At 41.5% G+C, this 26,231-nt stretch overlaps 1 protein-coding gene across 3 annotated transcripts; it reads left to right on the top strand.

Annotated features, from left to right (window-relative positions):
• Positions 1–4,108: 4,108 nt before the first annotated feature.
• LOC308332408 (histone-lysine N-methyltransferase SETDB1-A-like) lies at positions 4,109–21,197 on the top strand. 3 transcript variants are annotated; one of them, XR_013965711.1, is made up of 19 exons: positions 4,109–4,201; positions 5,752–6,027; positions 6,404–6,597; positions 7,011–7,604; positions 8,206–8,373; positions 10,348–10,546; positions 10,883–10,956; positions 11,265–11,455; positions 13,151–13,283; positions 14,278–14,353; positions 15,021–15,222; positions 16,432–16,787; positions 17,415–17,531; positions 18,997–19,166; positions 19,744–19,875; positions 19,988–20,119; positions 20,308–20,483; positions 20,603–20,686; positions 20,835–20,883. XR_013965711.1 is itself a non-coding variant. In XM_080788302.1 (19 exons), the coding sequence occupies exons 2-19, from the start codon at positions 5,846–5,848 to the stop codon at positions 20,953–20,955; spliced, it is 3,306 nt and encodes a 1,101-aa protein (XP_080644428.1). In that variant the 5' UTR covers positions 4,109–4,201; positions 5,752–5,845; the 3' UTR covers positions 20,956–21,197. The 3 variants fall into 3 exon arrangements, 1 of the variants encoding a protein (XP_080644428.1); XM_080788302.1 differs by having other exon boundaries at positions 20,598–20,686; positions 20,835–21,197; XR_013965712.1 differs by lacking the exons at positions 20,308–20,483; positions 20,603–20,686; positions 20,835–20,883 and having other exon boundaries at positions 19,748–19,875.
• The last annotated feature ends 5,034 nt before the right edge of the window (positions 21,198–26,231 follow it).

Raw genomic sequence — 26,231 nt, 5'->3', positions numbered from 1 at the left:
CTTGATTAACTCAGTGTCTGTCCGATTTCTTGAACCTGTCCCTCACTCACTCCACCAAGTGACAAGTGCCCCTGCTGGCCCTGACTAACCCCACCATGTGACAAGTGCCCCTCACTCACTTCACCATGTGACAAGTGCCCCTCACTCACTCCACCAAGTGACAAGTGCCCCTACTCACTCCACCAAGTGACAAGTGCCCCTGCCCTGACAGCTCACTCTACCAAGTGACAAGTGCCCCTGACTAACTCCACCAAGTGACAAGTGCCCCTGACTGACTAATTCCACCATGGACATCGTTACATTCCAACAGGACTCATGCTGAAAACGTATAGAACTAAAGAACTGCGATTCTCATGGACCCAATGGACCTGACGACTCATCCCACTGCAGCCCAGCTGGAGGTGGATGTAAACCTGTAGAACTAAAGAACTGTGATTCTCATGGACCCAATGGACCTGACGACTCATCCCACTGCAGCCCAGCTGGAGGTGGATGTAGACCTGGGCTTCGCCCTGTTCTTCCTTTGCCTGCTGTTCCTTTGCCTGCTGGTGACGGTGGTGCGCTGTGCCCAGGCGGTGGCAGACCCCTACGGTAACATCTCCACCTCCACCTACCAGGAGGAGCAGATCACCTGAGGAAGGAGGAGAATTAGGAGCAGATGATGAAAAGTAACTCAACAGCAATAATTTGATGACGGACGGACGGACGGACGGACGGACGGACAGATTGAAGATAAAAGGACGGACAGATGGACGGACAGATTGAAGATAAAAGGACGGACAGATTAAAGATACATTTTTTGATGGATGGATGGGCAAACGGACAGACAGATGGATGGATGAAAGGATGGATAATTGGGATGGATGGATCATGGATGGATGGTGGTACGGACAGATGGGAGGACGGATGGACCGACAGATGATAGTGTAGGTGCAACTGCCAAATGGTTTGGTCTAAGAACGCAGTTCATCACACTCCTGTTTGTTTGTCTTTATAGTAAAGCATTATGGTGTCCACACCAGACAAACCATGCCGACATCCGACTGTTGACATCATCACAAGAATTTAACTAATATTTTTGTGTCACTATTTCTAAGAACATTGAAATCTGCACTGTTGCACAAAGAAAATGTACATGCAGGTCTAATGATTATGGATGATTATGTTTAATAATTTAATGTTTAATGTTTAATAATTTAAACATAAAAGAAGATTGTTCCTAATTGTTTGATTAGACTCTAATCAAACAATTAGGAACAATCTTCTTTTATGTTTAAATTATTGTCTGCTTTGAGTATCATCATATCATTATTTTATCTCACTACATTTCTAAGGAAATATACATTTTATACATAGGTATTCAGAGATGGATTTGTCAGGGAATATCCCATCTTGTCGTTTTAGTTCAGTTCTTTTGAAAAGGAATAACGTGTTCCTTCCACGCGCTACGTCCGGCTGGGGAAACTCCCCTGTCAGGTGAAAAGAAGCAGCTTGGACTCTTCGTGCATAGAAGGAAGCATGAGGTCAGTGTGCTGCCTCCACAGGTTGGCAGAGGAAGTGTAGCGCCCAGGATTACATTAGATAATTGACACTGGGTAAAAACATGTGTTGCAAAATCGTGGGATAAAAAAGAAAGAAAGGGCACAGTGAAAATTAATAAATACACATGAAATAATACTTCATGTAAAGAAGAATAGAAGAAAGAAAGAAAGAAAGAGAATTGTTTAGTTTGTTGATTTATGGTGTTGATGCACAGACGGGCAACAGAAAAAATGCACCTTTTGTCTGTACTGTCTGTCTGTGTGCTAAGCCTTAAAGGTATATGAACAATTATGGTATAAAAGACAGGCGAATGTTCTAATACTCAATACTGAATTACTAAATCATATGTATGACGAATATGTTTCAATGGCTGCTATGTCTTTTATACAATAAAGTATTTGCTTGCAATTTAATGTGTGACTTAAAAATGTGACCACAGGATGGAGATTGCTATACCGTGGCATTTGGACAACTACTTTGGAGCGGTGCCCGTTGGGCACAGGCCTACTTGAAACGATGCAAGTTGGAAATGAATGCCCACACCCAGATATGTCCATATATGGAGTTCTTTGTCAGGCATGCCCAAATATGGAGTCTATGCAGATGTCAGAACAATCATTGTGATGTCAGAACAGGCCAGCTCCATAGGGGTGATCAGGTCCAGACCCAGGCAAAGGCTTTTGTGCTGGTTCTGGACAACCGGCTATCCGACGGACTTGACATGGGGCACTGCACTCCCTGTGGTGGTGTGGAACGCGTGTGTCGAATTTGAAGTCGTTGGGGCGAACGGTTTTCGAGTTGCGTGGATTACAGACGTACACACGTACGTACGTACACACGTACGTACGTATGTTCAGCTGAACGCTGAAGCCGAAGCTTTTATCGCTCAACTGAGCTTTTATCGCTTAACTGTCAGCGCCTACTGACAGTTGAGCTTGAAATAAATTATTCACTTGCACATACAAGTTAGAAAAAATCACCATATAATTATAAGTCACACACAAAACACATTACAACTTCTATATAGAATACAATTAATACATTGTTTGGTTTTATTTATTTTGTAACCTGTGTGGATTTATTATGCTTTATCATAATAAATATATCACAACAACTAGGCCTATATCTAGATATGTCTGTAATTTGACTAGATTTACTATCTTACAGGAGCAAACAAGAATGCCTGCATGTGTAGTTGTGTATTTAGGCTAGCCGCTACATTATACTGTAGCCTCAAGGGTCTACCTGGGTGCCTCTTTAGAAAGTCAGAGAAACATTATACTTTACAATAGACAGTGTTTTTTAACTTATTAAAAGGATCCCTGGCTAAGCATAATGGGCATATGACATCATCAAGCTGCGACCAGGAGCAGTTCCTCTTCCTATTGAGTGAAAGATTCTTTATTTATGAAAGAAATAAAATATAATAAGGTGTTTTTATTATTTAATTTTAGTTGTAGAGGGCAAGTATAATGTTTTAATGCATATTTTTCTTATTAGCCAGGGATATCCTTTTAAGAACAGAGAGTTTATTCACTAAGGTCATTGTAGATAAGGAAAGAAGCTTTTTTTTAATTACATCCTGGAATTCAATTCTAATGTTATTTTTAGACAAAACGTGATGTTGAAATATATTAATTCTATTCTAAGACTGGCCTAATCCAGTTGTTTTCAACAGGTGGTCCCTGACCATGCATTTATAATGTACTAAACTTTTGTACACTGTTCTGCATGTGGAAGTGTGTCAGTTGTCAAGTTACTGGGAATGTTAAGAAATTCCACAGAAAAGGGAGTTAGAATCTCAAGAAGAGTAAAATGTACCAGCTTGCCTGATTGACTCATCATTATTAGGAAATGTACCCATATAATCATGTCATCATGATTATCAGTTAAATAATTCCTTGCACGTAGTATCGTGCAATGAATGAAATCAAGACAATTGACTTGATTATCAAGTCAATCTTTTTATGAGCTATTTTAATTCAAATATTGTCTTACATTTTAAGGACTTTTGAAATACTGTATTATTCAAACATATTTTAATACATTTAACGGTATTTTATTTATATTATCCATGGACCACCTGCAGGCCTATTATGCCATGGACCACTATTAGACCGTGGACCAACGGTTGAGAAACAGTGTTGTACAATACATGGGGTGCTTTACATAGCACCCCATGTACAGAGGTTGATTCTTAGGTTCATGGTTCACAATCAGTTGTAAACAGTGTTGATTTCGTCTACTAAAACTAAGACGAAGAATGTTTGTCGACTACCTTTTTCTAAACTAAGCTATGATGACTAAAACTAAGACTAAATATACTGACAATATATGGACCCTAACAGGTCCATTTGGTTCCATTTGTACACTCTCAGAGTTACAGACCCATAAGGGTCCATTTGGTTCCAAACTATCATTTAGCTGGCGACCCCTTGAAACTCCCTCAAGGACCCCGGACCCCACTTTGGGAACCACTTTGTTATGTCATGTGCTGTTTCATTTCGTCGCTAGAGGCAGCGTTTCTTTGCTGGTGGCGGAAATGGAAAATAAGAAACAGAAGAAGAAGAAAGTCAACTCGCGCTTCCTTCCATCGTCCTGTTTCTTTTATTTAGCATGCTGCTATTGGCTAAGCAACAACTCTACGAAAACAACAATGGTAACTTTCTTCTTAAAAAGTATTTTTTTAAATGACCGGACTAGTTATTTATTTCAAGTTGTTCGGTAAACAATATAACATGGGTGTGGTTGATTAGTTGCAAGCTAATTATTTGAGAAAGGAACGTATTTTGGTTTAAACAAATGAAGTCGCTGAGATTTTGTTGTTGAAATGTGCACATGGTGTGGTCAATGTGGTCGTTTTTGTTGGCTATTTCTCTTTAGATAGATGCTAGTTATGCCATGCAAGGTTGTTTACTTAATCATTGTGCCATAGATTGCTTTTATCCTGGTATCCTATCCTAGTTAATTTGGAAGCACCAAATTGTTTTTCTTTGCACTGCAGTGCAGTGCACTCTATTTACTTTACCATTCATCCTATCCTTTTTATTTTTTTAATGCCATTTACTTTGATGTTTATCATTGCAAATTTGAAAAAAGGTGCGGACCTTGCACACTGGACAATGCTGCAAAGCTTAAAAAGGTTTTATTAAGGATTTGGTTCCTTACATGTTCCTTTTGATTAATTGAAAATGGTGGGCCCTATTGTAAACAAGTGTAATGCTTTATGGTGTCGTCCACTCACAGATAACAGTTTTTGTATTGAGTTGTACTTTAATGTACTGTAATTCTGCAAACTGTCAATAAATACTTCAATCAATCAAACACCATAGTGGACGTCACGTTACATTTCGAGATTTCGAGCCTGGCTCTTCATCAGACGATCACCTTCACCATTGTCTGCGATGCCCAGGTCAGGGAGGAGGGCTTTCACAATCTTGAGTGTGGGTGTTGTCAGGGGAACTTTTCAGCACAGTGTGAAATAAAGTCAGGTCTGAAAGCTGTTTGGCCTCATGAGTGGTTGTTTATTAAAACAGAAGATTAAGTCGACTGATGAGAACGCAACTACCTCTTATGGAGACAGTTGCATGTAACATGAGGAATAAATGCACATGCCAGCAAGCAACCAGCTTGAACCAGAGAGACAAGACTTGACCTTGGTGTTTAGGCCCTCAGAGTAGAGAAGGGAGTGAATCAGAGTCTGATATGTAAGAACAGAACCTTGAGTCGCACGCCTCCCCTGCTTATGCTTATGCTCAGCCGAGTATAGACATACTGGAGATAAAGGGTTAAAGTTTTAAACATGTCAAAGCAAATTTAAAGTGTGTATATATGAACTAACTAAGGGAATAAGTATATTTCCCTAACAGTGTCTTCTCTCAACCATACAGCACAGTACGAATAGTACCAGTAAGTAACAGCACACCACAGTTCATAAAGGTGTGATTTTTTTTGTATTGACCTGTACCCATTCTGCAAAATGTTAATACAAATTGCAGTCAATCTGATGAAGAGCAGAGAGGCTCGAAACGTCACGTCCACTATGGTGTAAGGAACCTTAATAAAACCTTTTTAAGCATTATCCTTTTATATTGTTCTAACCTCGGCCTGGGCACCTGGCTTTAAGTGAGTGAATGTGCATGCTTTATTTTATTGTACTTTTCTGAATGTGTGTGTGTGTGTGTGTGTGTGTGTGTGTGTAAAATCCAGTGTTGAACATCCAGTGCCACAGATTATTTCACGGAGCAGCAACCGCAGTAACTGGAGCCACCGTGGACTAGGAGGTGTCAGCCCTGTTACAGTCATGATGGACGAGGATGAGGACAGCTTGGTGATGACTCGAGAGGCGCTGCATAAATACATCAAGGAGATGGTGAAGGAGAAGCAGGCGGGGCTGTTGAACCCAGGAACAGTGCAGAACAGCAGCTCACAGTCCCTGACTGAGAGGAGAGATCGACGGCTGAAAGCCTTCCACGACCTCAGCCAGTGAGTGCCTTTTGAAGTTTGAACACACACACAGAGACTGTTCAGTACATTCATTATATATATGGTCACTGTTGGGTGGAAACCTCAAATGTAAAAAAAAAGGTAATTTTCAGGAAATGGTTTGTACTAACTTAAGGTATAAAATAGTTAAGACTCACTTTCAATAAAATTGCAAAAGTAGACGATCTACAACTACAAGCACTGCTTTGTTTTCTTGTAGATGTCATCGTGTGTGATGTAGGGCATACTACATTTATGGGGGGAAAATGGTGATACAGGTTTCTGCCCGACAGCAACAATACACTGACAAAAAGTTATATATTAACATAACCTATGTGAGGAGAATATATAGATGATCGCTGATTGTGCCTGGCAGGTCTGTGGAAGAATGTGAAGCTAGCATGAAGGAACTGTACACTTTGCTGGAAATGGAGTACAAAGACTCAGATTCAGAGGCAGAAATCCAAGTCAATACCAACTCTGACGAAGGAGCTGTCTCAAACGGATACGATGGTGATGCTGATACAGTAGATGGTGATGCTGATGTTGATGCTGATTCTGTTGCAGACAGTAAGGAAGCATGTTGTGCCCAATGAAAACATAAATGTATAGCTTTATTAGCTTCATGTGTATTGTTTATTTAAGATGCCTCTTTTGTATTTAGAATAGAAAACGAGATGTTCACATGACTATTTGCCACTTCTGTTATACAGTAACTGTATACTATGTGGATGTTAGCCAGCGCTGTTTCACATTTATTAGATTAATTTCTGGATCTTTCTCTAGCTCCGCAAGGATTAGAGAGAAGCTAGGTTAGTAGAAATGTACGAAAAAGTTGAAGAACAAAATGACAGCTCTCATAAAAAAAAATCTAGTTGACAAAGAGTCACAACATCTCTAATTAACATAAAAAGTGATGATGTAGTGAATAGTGATTTCAGTAAAATAGCACAATTTCTTAATATTTTCACACTCCTTCCTAGGTGATAGGCCTCATTTATCCAGTCCTGTTGCTGAATCACAACAGGGACCACAGACCAGCAGGGTTGAGGATTCAACAAACAAACACAAAAAGCACAAACACCCACACAGAGAACCATCCACTTCTCTTCAGGTTAACCTGCATCCAATTGTGCTCCTTTCCAAACTCTCCCCGGAAATGATTCGCCGTCCTCTTCCTCCACGGGCGGCGCGCCTGAAAGTTGTGAAACAAAAAAAGGACAAAAAGGAGGATGAAGAGGAGGATGATCATAGTGACTGTGATTCTGAGGACTCGTACAAACCAAAGGAGGACGACCGAAACAGCAGCAGCAGCAGAAGCAGCAGCAGTAGCAGTGGCAGTGAATGGTCATACAGTGGCTCAGATTCGCTGTCAAAAAGGAAGAGAGAAAAGCATAAGAAAGGCAAGACAATGACACCACAAGTGATGCCACAAGTGACACCACAAGTGATGCCACAAGTATTGACCAATGTTACGAGTACAGCACAGCAGAAGACCACCATTACTGCTGCAAACAAAGTGACGTTCCCACAGACAAACGTCACATCAACAAAGATGACGCCCAAGCTAAATGCAGGTAAACTGTGTTTTAATGCAATGTTTGTAACTACAATGCTAAACTCATGACATCACTGGAGTCATGGGCATGGTTTAGCCAAGGGATTGATACTGTGGTCACTGAATTGTTGTTAAAGAGTGACAATGAGTGCATTATCTGGCAGTGGCAGCTGCTGGGCGATGTGCCCGGCATGGAAGCAGCTGGCGGAGCAAATTGGTCTGATTTCAATCATTTCATTTGCAGTTTCTCAACATTCTCTTTACTTTGCCACATATGTCAGATTTGTAACATTGGTATGACTTTAGTAAAGCCTATATTTCCCTTCTTGGCACCATTGCCCCTTTTCTGCTGCTTCATTCAATATTCGGTCATTTCCGCTCTAGTAGGCTGCAGGTGTAATGCAGGTAATTGGTGTATTGCCAGATTTTGTAAGAGAATCAAGTCAGCCTGTGTCTGTGAAAATAAGCCCAAAAGAAGCAACTAGGCAAAGTTTTACCACTTTACGTCGTCTATTTGAAATGAGTAGATCTGCAAGCTCATAACGTGTCGCATCGTGACGTAGATACAAGTTTACTGCTGTTTTTAATCCAGTCATGTTTGTGGTCACACTATCTTGCAGGAGATTCATGTGCGCTTGTGGTTTCCTCCATCTCACAAGCCACAAACGCTGTAGCCACAAAACCGCCCGACCTGCCAGAAGAGGAGGTAAAGGTTGGCATGGAGGTCTTAGCCAAGAGGGAGCCCAGCTGCTGGGAACAGGGAAAAATAACGGAAATCATAACAAAAGGTGTGATAATATGTTCAGCACACACTCTTGATGATTTAGATACATTTTGGAATATTGTTTTTTGGCATGCATGGGGAGTAATGCAGCATTTGTTTGCTTAAATAATCCCACTGTTATTCCTTTTTTCCCCCTAAGTAATGTTGAAGTTGTGCTCCAAGTGAGAAACAGTGGCTATGTTTACATGAGCAGTTAAATCCCCTTTTCATTCCGAATAGAAGTTCAATCCTATTAAACGTTGTTATGTAAACAACTACAAAAACTTACATCCGAATTAAAACGCTCGATGTGATTTCAAAACCATTCCGATGTCACTGGCCGGATTACTCCGATTTTCAATGCGATTGAAAGCAAATTGGACTCATGTATGCACTGCTTCGGATGTAAGTTCATTCTGGTCTTTCTGAGCATGCTCATTTCCATTGCGCTCCAACTCCAAGGCGCTCATATCCAAGGTGCGCCGAGGAGTTTGCACATAGAGTGCGTTATTTCTTGCATTTTGCAGCTCCTAAATCCCCCCCAAAAAACGTGGAGCAGGCTGCAGCATGCAGTGATGATTGATGATCCCCCTGGTCTGTGAGTGTTCAAAGATCCAACCGTCCTGAGTTGATCATGATCACTGATCATTTTCAAATTATATAGTGCATCGGGGACTCACAGAAAGACAGTGGAGAGAGAACGCAATGCCGTCAGCCCGCGCACGCACACACACACACACAGTCCCAAGAATACGCTATTATGTGGGGCACATTGTCAGCCTGTAGATCAGCTCTTACTTACACAATGTATGCCTATACGTGCATTGTGCAAAGACGAAGCACAAATAAATCCAATAGCCTTGTGAGGCGCGCAGCGAAAAGTTGATAAATGCTTTTTGATTGATTGATTGAAATATTTATTAACAGTTTGCAGAATTACAGTACATTTCAAGCACAAACTCAATACAAAGACTGTTAACTGTGAGTGGACGACCCAATTAAGCATTACACTTGTTTACAACAGGGTCCACATTGCGATGTTTTACTGCTTCGTGTGTGTGTGTGTGTGTGTGTGTGTGCGTTCTCTCTCTCTCTCTCTCTCTGGTCCAGTGCTTACAGCGAGCGAGAGATGAAATTATGGGATTTCAAAGTATATGGTCTTTCGTCTGTAGGCTAATGTATTGTTGAGACATAGGCTACTGAATGAACTGCCTATATTTTACAGATGGCGTAGTTTCAGGTGAAATAACATGTCATGGCTTATATCACACCGACGGCAACGTCCATGTAAACATTCGTTCGGAATGACCATTTCCCATGTAAACCCGCGGCAAAAAAACATTACATCGGATGTATTTTATTCTGAAGTATTTATTCGGAATGATCACCCTTCATGTAAACGTAGCCAGTGTCAAAACATGAGTTCCATTGTAACTCGTATTACACTACTATTGTAACCCTTTGTTGTGCAAGAGAACTTCCATCAAGGGTAATATAACGCGCAGCAATAGACAAATTCTCCTTTCCCAACAGTTATTACAAGGAATCACGTATTTACTGGGATTCTGGCACTGGTAGAATGTGATAAAAGTATGACTTTGGAACCTGTTTTCAATATTCACTGGTTGAAGTTTATTTACAGCTCAATTAAAAAAAACAGGGTTAGGAATTATGGAATTACTACTTCTGGTTTATTGATCACACTGCACAGAATGAACAGAAAAAGATTATCTGGTATAATATATCCTGCCCAGGTAGCTGCTGTACAACCCAATGATCTACTATATGAATTAATTGCACAAAATAAACGCTCCTAGTATGTCGCCATGGATAAAAAATAGAAGGAAAACAAATCAATATATTTTCCTATTTAATTTCAAATCCACACTTTCAAAGCATTAAATAAGTCTCTAAATACACATTACTTTAAGCTTGACTGCTCCAATTGCTATTATTATGGTTTCACACAAGAAATACATGTTCTACTCCTCATTCACAGACGACGTGCAGAAGTACAAGGTAGAAGTAGGAACAGAGAAGACTCTGTTATCTGGACACCACATTGCGTTTATCTACACACCGGCTCTGGACCGGCTGTATGTTGGCGCTCGTGTGGTTGCCAAGTATCAAGCTGAGCATAAGTCCTGGTTCTACGCTGGTGTCCTGGTGGAGCTCCCCAATAGAAAGAACCGCATGAGGTTTGTGTGTGTGTGAGTGTGAGAGAGAGCGAGTGAGAGGGTTATAACGGTTAATTAGAGTTTAATTTCATTCATTACATAACCCTGGCATTTTGGGTGGATATGACAATCATAGTTCTCCCTACTTAATTTCTTTGACACGAACATATCCAGTATTACAATAAAAAAAAACGATGGTACATACAGTATCTGGTAAGGTTATCCAGCTATCTCTTTCTCTTATTTTATGGTAATAACTAATGAGACAGCCGGCCGAAATTCTGTCTAATGGATAGGAGGTTTTTAATCTCTGATCCAGTTTGAGGTTTTTCCATAAGACATGTTTCCAACTTTCAGGTTCCTGGTCTTCTTTGACGATTCCTGTCCCTCCTATGTTGGTCTGCCTCTTCTCCACCTAGTGTGCCGACCATGTAAGATGGACACTTTATTCATCTATGTTATGTTGATTTCTATCTTGATTTTTTTAAATATTTTTCTATGTACTGTTGTTGCTGCTCTGTTTCTTATTTTATCGTTGGTTTATCTCTGATTGTGATCTTGTTTTATTCCTATTGTTTTATTGAATGTAGTTTGTGTAAACATAAATATTAAAAGACTAATAATGATTGGCCAGAATGAGATGATGATGTATGATGATAAGAGCACCCCTCACTTCACACGGGTGTGATTTTATGTAATACCGTTTTCAATAAACAGATGTTGTCTTTTTATGTGACAGTGAAGGACGTGACGGAGGATCTTGATAATGAGACACACAGGACCTTCGTCCAGGAATATTTGAAGGTCTGGCCGAACCCTGCATTAGCCCAATATAGGGTTGGACAGGCATTGAAAGTGGAGTTTGAGGGAGCTCTGAGGCAGTGTGAAGTGAACGAGATGGACTGCAGCTTGATTCAAATTACTTTTAAGGTGAGCTGCTTTTCAACAGCCCTCCTGTAAATAGTGAATATAATAATCGTTAATTCTTTTGATGTTTCAGACATGTATCTGAAAAACAGTCTATGGCAGAATGAGCTTCAAATACATTTATACTAGAAAGCAGCTGGTAGTAAGTAAAAAAGAACACCCCTGTGAAGTGAGGGGCGCTATCATCGTCATCAGGGACGTGCACACATAGACATCAAAGGGGGCTTCAGCCCCTGCCCTTTTACCGGTCTGTAAATTTAACAACTTACCCTTTCAAGACCATGAATGCAGCATTTACTACTATGGTGAAAGAAATGCAAATGCCACACTCCTTTCCATGCCATGCCGGAAGGCAGCATTCAGGAGAATTGCTTTTTTTCTCCTGAATTTTGTGTTGAACAAATTCCAGTTCCGGCGTGCTAACAGGATTTATTTTTATTGAGAGTGCGGTGGTGCAAATCTTTGAATATATGCTTTCACAGCGAACGTTTTTCACTGAAATCTTTGCTTTTGGGGCGTCCCTGGAACAACTTATTTTCAGATGGGGGGGGGGGGGGGGTCATGATTTTAGAAAACTTCTTTTTAGAATTGTCTTCGGGTCTAAATGGGTTAACCAATGGGTGAACGAATATTTCAAACTCAGTAGGACCTGGCCAGGACTTGATGCTTCCAGCTCCCTGGTGCAAAGCAAGGGGTAGTAATGAGAGGTAATAATGAGTCTGACTGACCGACAGGATGATTAAACACCGAGACGAAGTTTAGGTGTTTTTTAAACAAACATGTTATACATTATCCCACTTATTACATGGCTACTTTAGTAATACATTAATAATAAATTGACAAGGTGTTTTCTTGCTTAAGGTAATGATTTGAAGTGTCGCTGGCCGTGTGCCCAAATTCAGCAGTACAGTCGCCTCGGAAAACAAGGAATTGAGTTGATCAAATAGAATCAATTTTCTGTTATGGCATTGTCTATTTCTCGCTTCAAATGTTTTCAAAAACATTCTTGAGAGCAATGTTTAGTTGTAAATGACATGGATGTCATGTTGGATACAGCATAAAATCCAAGCAGCGCAGCAGGTGATCTGAGGCTTTGATTAGACAGCCGTCTGTTATAGAGCGGAGCGGTCATTATCAAGAAATAACACCTTGCGCTCTCCTGATTGGCTGAAATTAACAATTCACCTGTAAAACTTATTTTCTGTTTATTTAAGGGCGGGGAGACCCCTGTTACTGACCAAACACTCTACAGTCTAGCAACCGATTGCTATCAGAATTGAACTTTTTAACCAAATACATTTTGTCCTAACCAAAAACACATCACCTATCCTCTGTCAAGAATGATCATGCTGCCAATGTGCATGTTGGTTCACTGGAAAAACTCTGTTGCACTAAATAGTAAGTAATAAACTAAATGGAACTGCGCCTTAATTAGTATCATTGTAACACCTGTGAAGGAAGAACATAAAGTTGACTATTATATGGCATTGAAGAAGATCTATTGTCTGTCTGTACTTGATCAACTATTAATTATCAGCTGTAGTTATGTTTACCTTGTCATGATACGTCTGTGAAAGGGGTTACTTTTAACAAACTAAAAATGTAATTTTAATATCTTTATTACTTATAATTCATGTTGTGTACACCAAATGTGTCGATCAAAACATGCAATAACGGTGGTCTGCATGTCCTACTCAGGAGTGTGATGAACATAAGGAGTGGATATACCGGGGCTCGAACCGCCTCGAACACATTGTCAACATGAAGAGACATACAGCGGACCATACGAAGGATTCACGCAAGGATAACACGTCTTTCATCTCCCCACCAGGTTAGTCTGTGCTCATTCATTGAAGTCATAATAATCGAGTAGTCCAAACCCGGGGATGTATGCATGCAAACTACGTGCAGACTTGGGACCCAGCTGTCCTGTAGAGATAAATCCAGGTGTGAAAAATTCATGATAATTGCCACATAATGTCTCTGACCGCTGTAGCACGCTGCTATTATGGATATATTGGGTAATTACTGACACCGTCTAGGAATGAAAGCTTCAGTGTTTCATTGACTACACACATACACAACACCAGCCTTGCTGGGTTTGCTGCTTGCCATGCATTTAAATAAAAAACTTTTATAACTTGCACCATTGAGACAGCTCTCTTCTGGTGTTCTCTGTCTGGCGTTTTGTGTGTGTTTGTGTACTGTAGCCCTATATCACTCTCCGTCCAGGCTATGGGACCACGAGTACAAATCATAGCCCATGGCAAAAATGCTAATAAACTGCTTAAATTTGGGAAAAGTTAAGAATAGGCTTCCTTATTGCCCAAGTGCAATTTTGTGCAACTCGTTTTTAATTTAGAAAGTTATTAGTTTTAGTTTATTTGTTTTAGTGTAGTTTTCAGGCTAGTACACACACACACACACACACACACTCTCTGAGTTGTTTGTCATTTATACCCCATAACTGTCCTGTCACGCCTCAGCGCCTGGGTGTAGACTGTTCCGTTTTTATCATTGCAAACCACAGATTTAGGATTCAGTGCAATGCAAGTCATTGACGTGGACTCAGCTTTAGTGTGTTATTGTAATATGAGATATTTGTTAGGGGCGAGATTCAAAAAGGTCATTAAATTGATTGTATAATACAAACAAAACCTCATATCATTTAGAAATTGATTCACAGTTAAAACTGGCACAACTAATAAAATGGAAGGTGGACTTTAAATACTATACTCATTTATGAAATAAATTGACAAAGATGAAAGATAAGGACTTTTTCTCTGAGAACTCACTCCTTCTCACTGCCTCTTTCCGTTTGTCAGTAACATCAACACAGACCATCCATCCAAGCAAGCCCCCTCAGACCAGCCATTCCAACCCAAGCACCAGTGCTAAAAAGTAAGTGCTGTGAAGGATTCTACATGAGCAATGCATTTTAAGCTGACTGTAACATTTAATTGTTGTTTTGGATCCTTGGATTTTTTTAGAATGTGTCTGTAATGGTCTAATACGGTCTGTAGTGAACACGGAATAAAGTGCTATCATTTATGGCGTTTGTTTTATTACTAGATGAGGGCTATACTGTGGTGCAAATATTTGTGTACTACAGCTTTACAGTCCATTTAATTACACCCTCGCCCTGTGACTACAACAAATCCACTCTGGGTGTGCTGTAGCCACTGTCACAGTGACATCTCAGGATAGTTTTAATTTAAACTCTGCATATGGCCAGCCTAGGTTACTTTTGTTTTTTAAGTGGTGCAACCACTTCTACATCCAGCTTTGTCCGTGTACATACCTGTGTGTGTACCTGTGTCCGTGAGCCTGAGTAGTTACTTATTTATACCAGAAGGGGGCGCCAGAAACAGAGAGAGGGGTAGTGCTGTGTCTCTAATGAGAGAGAGAGAGAGAGAGAGAGAGGGGGGGGGGGGGGGGGGAATTGCACCACTTGGTTCACACAGGTGTGATTTTTTTATCACAAGTTGTCAACTGAAGATAAAATCTTGATTTCTTATCATTGTCAATGGTAATTGTTTTTACATGCCTATCTTTTTATACTTATTAGGGGGACAGATCAGCTGCTAGTCACCAACATACCAACTTCTAAGCTGGTCAAATACAGCCCTCACCGTTGCTGCCCTGCCTGTTTGGACCGAAACAGGCCCAAAGATGCTAAAAAGCCTCACAGCGAACGCAACCCACTTCTGGCTCCTCTGTTCTTTGGGTTCCACCGTGTGAAAGCTTGCAAGAAGAATGGCATGGATAAGGTACTCTCTCATTTAACACATTCCCTCCCGTTACCATAGGTCGGATCGTGTGGCTTTTTGGACCAAAACAAGCTTGATTTGTGGCTCATTTCTCTAACCAATATGATCATCGGTTACACATTTTGGGTGAATTAAATAACATTCGCGTTTTTGACTTCCTGACTGTTTCCCAGGTGAAACACCTTTAAAAATAAATAGGTTTTGCTGCATTGCAATGAACAAGTGTCACACCCGGAGTACACATTTCAGCCACCAGATGGTGGTGTCGGCAGTTAATGACAAATTAGTTGTTTTAAATGTAAATCTTATTATTTTGGTTCCTATCTGGGTCGTCACAGCAGATCACTAGTTTACATCTGGTTCTGTTTTCTGCGTGACTCCTGCCACCTGCATGTTGTCTCTCACCGCAACCATGAACCACCTCTTTGGCCTCCCTCTTCCTTTAGTTCCATCTTCAGCAGGAGTGGGCAACTTTGACTTTGGAGAGAGCCACAATCAAATTTAGTGCATTTCCCAGGTTTTTTCTTTTCCCTCCCTCGTCCCCCGGTCCCATGTCACCCACCCTCCAAGTGACTCCATCTCCAATGTCTCTGTATAATCCTCACTTTCTTCAGATGGATTACATACTGTATGGCATCCATACAACAAGCAACAGGGCAACATCACTTCAGAGTGTACATTTCAGGGAGAAAATTTAAAAAGAGTGGGCAGAACAAAAAGACAATGACTAAAACCAAGAAACTTGGCTCAGGGATAGAGTGGCTGGATGGTAACCACAAGGTTGCCTATTCGAACCCGGGCTCCCCCAGAGTTAGTGTCGAAGTGTCCTTGAGCAAGACACTGAACCCCAAATTGCTCCTGATGTGCTGGCTGGTGCCTTGCATGTTTTCTGCCGCCATCTGTGTATGAATGTGTGTGAATGGGTGAATGTAATGCACAATCTATGTAAAGCGCCTCGGATAAAGGCGCTATATAAATGCACCATTTACCATTTTATTTACAGTATTGCTGAGGGGAACAAAAACAAAATGGCTTTGGACTTCGACCATGAGAGGAGGAAGGGTGTCTTAAACATTTTTTACAAAGATCATAAAGCAGGCAATTAGGACCAGTGAGATCACACAACGTCTGCTCTTAGTAGGGCAATATGTACTATCCAGTTGTTCCAAATTTGTTTTATTGATGGTTTATTGATCGTTTCCCTCAAAGGAGTCGTCGAGCCACCTCTACTACAGGACTCCATGTGGATTGTGTCTCACCAACATGGCGAAGGTGCAGGACTACCTTTTCAAGACTCGCTGTGACTTCCTGTCTCTGGAGATGTTCTGCTTGGACCCTGAGGTGTCCATCTCCATGACCCGAAAGCCCCTGCCCCAAGTGGTATTAAACCTAGACTTCGCCAATGGCAAGGAGCTCAGAAAGATCTCCTGTGTCAACGAGATCAACCGTGAGCGACCTCCCTCTGTGATGTACAGGCCGGACCGCGTGACAACGGACGGCATCTCTATCAACACCTCCCCTGACTTTCTGGTGGGCTGTGACTGCACGGATGGCTGCGGCGATAGGTATGTGTTTGTACAGAAGACCCCGGAAGGTGCCATATGTACAGTACGTATGATGGAACTCAAAAGTGCAACCACGATTACTTGGGTAAAAAAAAAACATTGGGGTCACCCTGGTGGCGCAGGAGTTAAATTTACCACCATTTGCAGTAGACCTGGGGTTTGAATCCTAGGCGATTTGGCCGGGAGTTTGTGGGAGGGAAGAAGGGCGGGAAGGGCGATTTCTGTCACTGCACTCGCAATTCTTACAGGTTGGTCAGGGCTTCTGTTCAGTGGTAGTACCCTCCGCATGCGTTGCGTCCCCCCCAGTGATTCAGTGAAACACCTCACTGTGAAAAGAAGAGGATCTTGATGTCACACATGCCATAGTCACGTTGTTGTCTGTGCTCTTCCTAGGACCAACTGTTGACAAAATGGCCTAGAATACAAAATTAAGTTTCATTCCAAAGACTATGACTAAAATAGAAATTTGCTGCTAAAAACAACACTGATTAGCATAACCACTAAATTGGGATGAAAAACAAAGGAAATTGTGTACGACCACGATTACATGAAAAACAACCCATGTGATCTCTTTTTGTCACTTCAGACTGGAGAAGACTTCTGACAACGTGTGTTTTTACTCTGCAGTGTGGTATGTTCCTGCATGCAGCTGACCGTTCAAAGCACTTCCCTGAGCACTGAGGGACCAGTGGATCAAAGTGCTGGATATTCTTACAAGAGATTGTACAATCACATTGTTACTGGGTGAGCTTATTCGTTCTGTTAAGTCTATTTCATGATGTGCGTCCGGTACAGTAGTACCATACCATACCTAGGAGGCACTGGCAACACAACAAAACTTATATTCAGACATACAGAATATATACTGCAGATATAATACCTGTACAGAATTTGTGTAAACATGCGTGGATTCTTCAAAGAAATGTAGATTTCAAGACAATTTGGAGTACATTAGTGTCACAACTAGGATGCACGGCACCCCATCCTAGTTGTGACTAGGATTAAGGAGCTTTCGAGTTAAGGAGATCAAGGCAGGAAAGAAGAAAGTTTGAGCGCTTTTACCGCAAAAAAGTAAAGGGTTTCCATAAGTGCTTGTTGGTCATAACTCCTTATAACAGTGTGGATGAAAAAAGAAAGGCAAAAAAATTAATAGGAAATAATGACAATGCAGCAGAGCTCGCACGGAAGCAGCCTTCTCCCTCCATTGGTGCTCCCAGAATGACATATCCGTTTCTGTAATTAATCTAAACTTTCAGAGCCTCGTAAAACTGCTTTGCATTTTGCATCAATTTTTGCATTTTAAATGGCAAAATCATCATACATGCAAAGTTTATTTATTTTACAGAGGAGCGCTCTGTTACTCTGTTTTCTTTTTTTTTTTATAATATTTGTTTTATTTGGAAGGTGCATTGTAGTACATACATCATTTCAACAAAACGACACAAGAGCATTTCCCAAGATTTTCTTCTTTTCCTTTTTTCCCCACCCCTCTTCCCTCCCTCATCCCCCCTCCATGCGGCACCATCTCCAATGTCTCTGTATAGTATAGTCCTTTTTCTACAGACATCGAGTCCACACTCAAACAGGGACAGACAAGGCAGTAACACTTCAGGTGGTACATTTCAGGAGGACAAAAAAAAAGAAAGAGTGGGCGGAAAAAGACAAAAGGAACAAAAAACAATAACGAAAGTATAAACATTTATGCTGAGGGGGACAAAAACAATATAGCTTTGGTCTTCGACCACGAGAGGAGGAGAGGTGTCTTATACATTTTATACATTCATACAGCAGGCAATGAACCAGTGAGATTACACGAAGTCCGCTCTCAGGGGGGCAATGTGCACAATCCAGTTGTTCCAAATTTGGTAGAAATTGTCTAATCTAGTTCTTAACATGTATGTTAATTTTTCCATTTTGAAGATATCTAGGACTATTCCATGCCAATCGTCCATTGTGGGTGTGATTGGGGATAGCCATCTTCTTGTTATTGACTTTTTGCTGGCTGCCAAGAGAACCTGCAGTAGCTTTGTGTATCTCGACTGGTTAAGACATTCAATGTGGCCCAGGTAGTTACTCTGTTTTCATAAGGGCTATATATATATATATATATATATATATATATACCGGTGTGTGTGTGTGGGTGTTGAGTTGACTTTTCAATATGCTTCATGGGTCTTCCTTTCCTTTGTCATTACTCCCATCTCCTCAGTATCTATGAGTGTAACGCTCTTTGCCGCTGTGATCCTTCTATGTGCTCCAACCGAGTGGTGCAGCATGGTATCCAGGTGAGGTTGGAGGTTTTCAAGACGGACAACCGAGGCTGGGGCGTCCGCTGTTTGGATGACGTCGCCATAGGGACCTTCGTTTGCACCTTCAGTGGTAATCATTTAGTTGGTGTTCCACTGCACTCTGACCGTCTGATGCGTTGTCCTAGTAACCCGTTATCATTAAAGATTAAAGCAGAGGTTTGCACGCAGAAAGGATCTGTTCACTTGTTTTTTAAACAAACCACAAACCTTTTTTTCATCAGTGTGATGGCTAAATGGCCTTCAGTGGTAAGTCACTCAGACAACTTCAGTTGACTGAGGGCTCTCTGACTGTCGATTCACAGTATGGTACAGGTGGACAATTTTCAATGATCAGAAAAGGGCAACTTTCACAACTATCCCAAAATTGATAGTCAAAACATCATATTTATCTGTTGAAACAGCTTTGACTTGGACCATTTTGACTACAATTTAGGCATTTAGCAGATGCTCTTAATCCAGAGCGATTTTCAGTAAGCAAGAACACGTGTTACTACATCAAATACATTAAATTAAAATAGTCATCAAGAATCATAAGTAAGCTAAGAACCTAACAAGTGGAGAAATTAGTCATTTTTCCATCATGTTGGACTCCATTCTTCAAGTCCCCTCTCTCTCTCCCCCTCCTCCATCCCTCCATCTCTCCACAGGTAGAATTCAGAACAAGGGGAAAAGGATCCTCGGTCCAAGTGAATACTGTGTTAGGTTGAACCACATAGAAGCGGCTGAGATACACAAGGTGGATTATGAGACCGAAGCCTACTGTTCCGATAGTGAAACAGGTACAGACGAGATGGGATTCTTTTCTTCAGCTGGAAAAGCCATTTGTATAGTTTTATATTGTCTATATATCCTGTAATCTTTTATTATTTATCATATTCCATGACCCATCAGCCGAGGACCAGATAGATTCTGACTCTGTCCCGTCCACTGAATTGAGGTACACCACGAAATCGGGTTATAGCACCAAAAGCAAGGGAGCTACAGTGGGACTAGAGAAAGATAGCCGGAAAGAAACACAAAACGGTATGTTTGCATTCAATGCTCGTTCCTCTGTTTGTTATGCACAATGTTTTCTACTCTTGGCAGACAGAGGTGATCAGATCAGAAGTCAAATTTTTTACATGTCGTCCTCACAAGAGAACTTGCCAGTTCTTTCAATGTTAGAAGACCTGCCTCAGACTGAAATACTGATATGTGTATGTTTCTCGTAGACCCTAAAAAGACAGCTGGCCCTGCAAAAAGCTCTGACTCTACCTCATACGCCAAAGTACCACAGAAATCCACTACCCCCGTTACCACGGGGATGACCAGGCATTTCTTCGATGGGGAGGACCAGTGCTACGTCGTCAATGCTAGTTTGGAAGGGAATATAGCGCGTTTTTTCAACGTGAGTTCTCATGCGGCTGGGATTACACTGTTCTGTCAACTTTATTTCCAAGTTCACATGTCACTGAATATGAGAACAAACTGAATGGCTGGACATTTCCTTTCTCTCTTACAGCACAGCTGTAGCCCCAATATGTTCATGCAGAATGTCTTTGTGGATACACATGACATTAGGTTTCCCTGGCTGGGTTTTTTCACCACCGAGTGAGTGTCCACCTGATACTGTCTGATAGAATTGGTTGAATGCTTTTGACCAACACGTACAGCATAATGAGCATAAATCATGTTTAATTTATGATTTTTCTTTTTACAGATAGGTTGACATTGTGCCTCTATCCTCTTTTTGTTTCAGGGTCATCAAATCTGGTACAGAGTTGACCTGGAACTACAGATCTATTGTAGGAGGGGCAGATGATGTCTCAAACAGTTTGCAATGTCAATGTGGTTCTGAAACCTGTCATGGTAAATTGTAGTATATCAATTGAGAATTGTGGAAGCTTCTAGATGCAAAAGGTTTTGCTTATAGTAGCTTTCAATAATGCGCAAGTGCAATTTATAGTTGCCTTTTTGTGTATTTATTTTCTTTTTGTTTTAAGGTCAGGTCCGTTATTGCTTCATGTTTTTAGAATAAATATATAATTATGCAAGTATACATGTATAGTATCTAGTTGCCAAAAAGGCAGTATAAATGCAGTACCACCTGGTTGGTTCAGTTGTTGCATGTGTTTTATTGACTGCCTTTTTGCATCCAACAGATTCCAGTATTTTTCAATTAAATATTTGAGGGCCTCTTTTGAAGCCCTATTCTCCCCACTTGTTAAAAGATGGAATGCTGTGATTTCCCCCCCCCCCCCCCCCCCCCCCTTACAACATGATCATCGGGTACTATTATAGCAAGATTCTTTTCAAAAGTGTTTAGGGCCTTTCTCTGCCCCACCCCTCTTCCATTTGTTTATATTGTGTTAAGGATCCAAGATGGTCGCAGCACCAGGAGGTGGTGGGGTGCAGGTGAGCGGGTGGGGTCGACATGCCCTTACTGTGCTGCGGTCACACATTCAAGACACCTGTCTTGGGTAGGGTTGTCTACCGATAGCCGTTAGCCGTTTATTAATTTGTTTACCGACAACACTAACGGCTAATGGTTCACCGATAAAAAAATATATTTTTTATTTTGAAGCGCCGAGAGCGGGCACCGCGGCCAAAGAACCAAACCCCTCTTTCCACCTTTACTGTCAGTGCAACCACGCATGTGCCGTGACTTACTTCCCCCAAAACAAAAACACCAAAACAACTGCATGTAGTGGACTGCATGGAAGCAGGAGGGAAAAAGAAAAAAAGACGAACACACACACACACACACAGCATTGCGCGCCCGCAGATCTGCCCTTCGTGCAACGAACGTTAACTTGGTTCCTTAAACGGCAGATCATATGGATCATAGAACGAACGTACCGGGTCCGGTATGCTGTTAGCTTGTTGCTAACGGGACCCCCCCCCCCCTCTCTCTCTCTCTCTCTCTCTCTCTCTCTCTCTCTCTCAGACGTTCTCTCTCTCTCGCGCGTTAGAGAGACGCTCTCTCAACACGTCTTTCTTTCTTCCTTTCTCTCTCTCTCTCTCTCTCTCTCTCTCTCTCTCCCTAATCCTTCCTGATCGGTCCGCGATACATGTGTGATGTGTCCGTATAGAAGACTGTAGCCAACGCACTAGTGCACTGATTGACAGCAGGCCGCGTGTAAACGGTGTATTTGTCTATTTTTAATGCGCAAAACAGCGCTTTTCTTTTCTTAACGGCTAACGGTTAATTAGCCGGCAAGTCCTGGCGGTAACCGGTTAATACAATCTTTCCATTTGGCCATCCCTAGTCTTGGGTTTGTCTTGTGTCTGTGTAGACTGTGTTTAATGTCCGCTCCAATGCATTTCCAATGGAAGCCCATATGGTTTGACCAAACATTTAGTTTGATGGGGTGGAGGGTGGCAGAACACATCCATCAAAGCTGTGTTCAGACACGTCAGGTGTCAGTGTCTCAGTCAAGTGACTTGAATGCAGCCCAGTAAGGGCATATGTCGACCCCGCCTGCTCACCTCCGCCCCACCCCCTCCTGGTGCTGTGGCCATTTTGGATCCTAAACACAATATAAACAAATGAGAGGGGTGGGGTCACAGCACACCCACCAGTTTATTTGAGTCAGAGTAATCTAGTAAGAGAGTGATGACACTAGAGTTGACTCCCATTGTAACAATAGAATGCGGAAGTGCTCATTCTATCTCAATGGGATAGTTCCAATGTTTGGAACTATAGCCCATAGGCACCTGCTTTGCGGCGAGATCAAAGCGTGTCACCACTCTCTTACTATTCCACTCGGATTTAAGTATGCTTATGATAATGAGGGAGGGGTTAGAGGAGGGGATGATTTCATGATGACACTAATGTGGTGTATTTCGATTGGACCCTTATTGAATATTATAACCACACCTGGGGGTGTATTGGACTCAGAGTAATGTTAACTTCATAGATGCATGCAAAACAAAAATCACGGCACTCCGTCTTTAAATAGGCTGTAGCACATTTGGAACTGAAAACCAAAGTCCTAAATATCGACATGTGTATACAGTATAGTCTGTTATTAAGAATACAAGGGCGCTCGCCCCAAAACACACTTGCCCCCGGTCAAATCCAGAGACCTCTGGATGGTCGCCACCAAGTATCCCCAAACATAACCTCAGTAAAACTTGCCTAAACTTAACCATATTTTTAAACGTAACCTCAGTAAAACTATGCCTAAACCTAACCTTATTCTGAAACGTAACCGCAGTAAAACTATGCCTAAACCTAACCTTATTCTGAAACGTAACCTCAGTAAAACTATGCCTAAACCTAACCTTATTCCTAATCTTAAAGGAGGACTTCTCCCATTTTTCTCACTAATGTTCATGCTTTTTCCATGTGGTCTGTCTCATAGGAGAACTGTGGACACTTCAGAAAACTGTCTAACATTTAACAGTGACATCATCGGTTGACAAGATTGTTTTTATTTAAAAAGAATATATATTTTTTTTTTAGATTTTTATTAACGTGAGAACAATTATTACAGGTTTCTGAAATGTCAACAGCCTTCCTCTGAGACACAGTAGAATATTTTTGACCATATGAGCATTAGTGAGGACCAATTATATGAAGATAGGTTGAAAATGGGTGAAGCCGTCTTTTAACCTCAGTAAAACTATGTATAACCTTAACCTCGATAAACAAAATGCAAGAATACAAGAACCGCTGGGGGGGAGTGGTCCTGTAAAAAAACGGGGCGAGTGTGTTTTGGGGTGAGCCTTAAGGTTACCATTATTACCGAGGCACACGCACGTTAAACAGCTGATTAAAACCCAGCCAAGTGCAGTGTGGAAAGGAGGCACTGGAGCAACTCAGACAGTTTATTAAGCCCTTATTTTATTATCAGGGTGAAAAAAAGCGACGTTTCGATGAAACATCGAAACGTTGTCGATTTTTTGTCTGTCTGAGTTGCTCCAGTGCCTCATTTCCTGCTGTAACCTGTCCTGCCTCTGAGATGCACCAGACTGGCCTGCTATAGGCTAGAGGCGCGGTTGGAACTCCCTTATGCTCTGTCAAGTGCAGTGTGTTTGAGGTTTTCTCTGAGGTTTAACGTAAACTATAAGGGAAAGTATAGTGAGCAAAAGCCACCAGGAACATCTGCTGGAAGCATTTTTGTGGTTATTAATGCAGTCAAGACAGGCATGTCTCGACATAGTCTTGCATATCCAGACCTTTCACGGCTCCGCCTCGCTCTCTGAAAGTCTGGCTATGTGAGACTAGGTCTCAACGTAACACTATATCGGGGAGGGGGAGGTGACAACAGACGGTTGGTCTCAACTGTGAAATGCTTTATAAAGCCTAGCTGAAAATATAATTGTAGAGTTTGTAGCCTGTGCCTTGGGTCTGGTAAACGGGTATAGACCCATGAAGGTCAGTTTCGGACAGTCTCTCAAAATGTGAATTATCCACAGGTCAGTTTTGGACCCCGGGTCTAATTTTCCTTTGGTCTGTTTCGGAAAGGGTCCAATTCTTTGGACCTGTGTTACTCTCTAATCAGCTGGAATACATTCAGGAGCAATGCAGTTATGTGGTTGTTCTTTGGAGCTAATTGTACTATAACAAATGTTTTGTTAAAGAAGATAAAAATGTTAAGCAATGTTTAGATTTTAATAAACTGCTTTATCACAAAGTGTGCTCATAGTCTTCTTTCATGTAACATCAGATGTCCCAGGTCGAAGAGGCTGGCTTCCGAGGGTGGTCTGTATAAGGGGCAGGTAGTGATAATATGATCGGTGGTCTGCTCAGGGTCACCGCACTCACATTCTGCACTGGCCGCCAAGCCCCACTTCTGCATTGATGCCTTGAAACGAACCCCAGTTAGGTTCATTGCCGGCGTGGCAGGTTGTCTCCTATGGTCCCATATGTAGCGATGGATGCGGGAGGGCCCGGCTGACTCCCACTCCTGCTTCCAGGCTGCTGCCAGCCAGGCATCTCTGGAGATGTCCTCAGAAGTGGAATTGAGCATCTCTTGTGCTGCCTTGTAGGGGTGGCGGGACTTGAGTCTGCTTGGAGGCGCTGGAGGAGTTGTTGCTTTCCTGGCCAGGACCCCTTGGCCATGGACGAGGGTGGCAGCCTCCCGTCGGAGGCCGGCTGGTGCATTTCCTGCAAGAACTGGCCAGTCCTTTCTCATTAGTGATTGTATTTAAAAAGAAAGTTGTATGTTGCTTTAATTACCCATGTTATATTGCTAATACAATATAACACAACTGGTCAGTGGGGGTCGGTGTATTTGGTCTAAAAAGTATAAAGTCTGCACACTGGGTTGGTTCCTTTACAGTTACCATCATTGGATGTGATGTTTCGAGACTACTAGCTCTTCATCAGACATTACCTGGAGGACCAAAGGGAAAAATGTCAGCACTTCTTTGGAGGACCTGGGTTTGAATCAACATGAAAGTTATAGTACCGTTTTGAGTGGTTATTGTTGCTGTAATTATTGTTGCTGTAAGTAAGGACAGCGTGCATGAAGGGAGATGGTAGGAGGATATAAAGAGCAGACTCAGAAACAAGGCTCCAAGTGTGAAAGCTTTTATTCCTTCGCCATATATTAAAAACTATTATAAATGATAAGTAGCATATTAAAGCTTAAGCTTTTATCAACATTCTTAAGCAGTCTTTAGTGTTAATACATTTTGTGTGCTTATAACTGTCTAACAAACGTGTTTATGGAGACACTTTAGTCTTATTAAAACTTAATATAAACATCTTTATAAGTACATTATTGCCTATTGCTTTGATTGATTCATTGAAATATTTATTATCAGTTTGCAATATTACAGTACATTTTAAGCACAAACTCAATAGAAAGACTGTTATCTGTGAGTGGACACTTGTTCATCATTATCCATGCATACTTTTCATTTGACCAACAACAACAAAAGAATGTCTTCTTTCTATAACAAAAAAACAACATTGATTCTAAATGTTCTAATATGAGAAATAAGGTAAAATAAACATGAAATAAACTTGGGGCGAGATATCCACGCTGTGGGGCGAGATATCCACGCTTTTCGAAAGGTGAAGACGGCTGGCCCCACGGATATCGAGGGTATCCCAAGGCTTCGAGCCGAGAGATTTTTATCTATACTTTGAGATTTTTCCTGTACTTTTAAACAGAGAGAGAAGGGGGGGGGGGGGGGGGGA

The sequence above is a fragment of the Protomyctophum bolini genome (genome assembly GCF_963924005.1).
Source record: "Protomyctophum bolini genome assembly, chromosome: 17".
Lineage (NCBI taxonomy): Eukaryota > Metazoa > Chordata > Actinopteri > Myctophiformes > Myctophidae > Protomyctophum > Protomyctophum bolini.
Note: the sequence above shows the minus strand (reverse complement) of the source record. Positions and strands in the feature narration are given on the sequence as shown.

Excerpts from the sequence above, each read along its gene's own strand:
- LOC308332408 (XM_080788302.1), top strand. The coding sequence starts at position 5,846 with ATGATGGACGAGGATGAGGACAGCTTGGTGATGACTCGAGAGGCGCTG. Across the intron at positions 11,456-13,150 it reads TGATTCAAATTACTTTTAAG|GAGTGTGATGAACATAAGGA; the intron begins GTGAGCTGCTTT and ends TGTCCTACTCAG. Across the intron at positions 19,876-19,987 it reads CTGTTCCGATAGTGAAACAG|CCGAGGACCAGATAGATTCT; the intron begins GTACAGACGAGA and ends ATGACCCATCAG.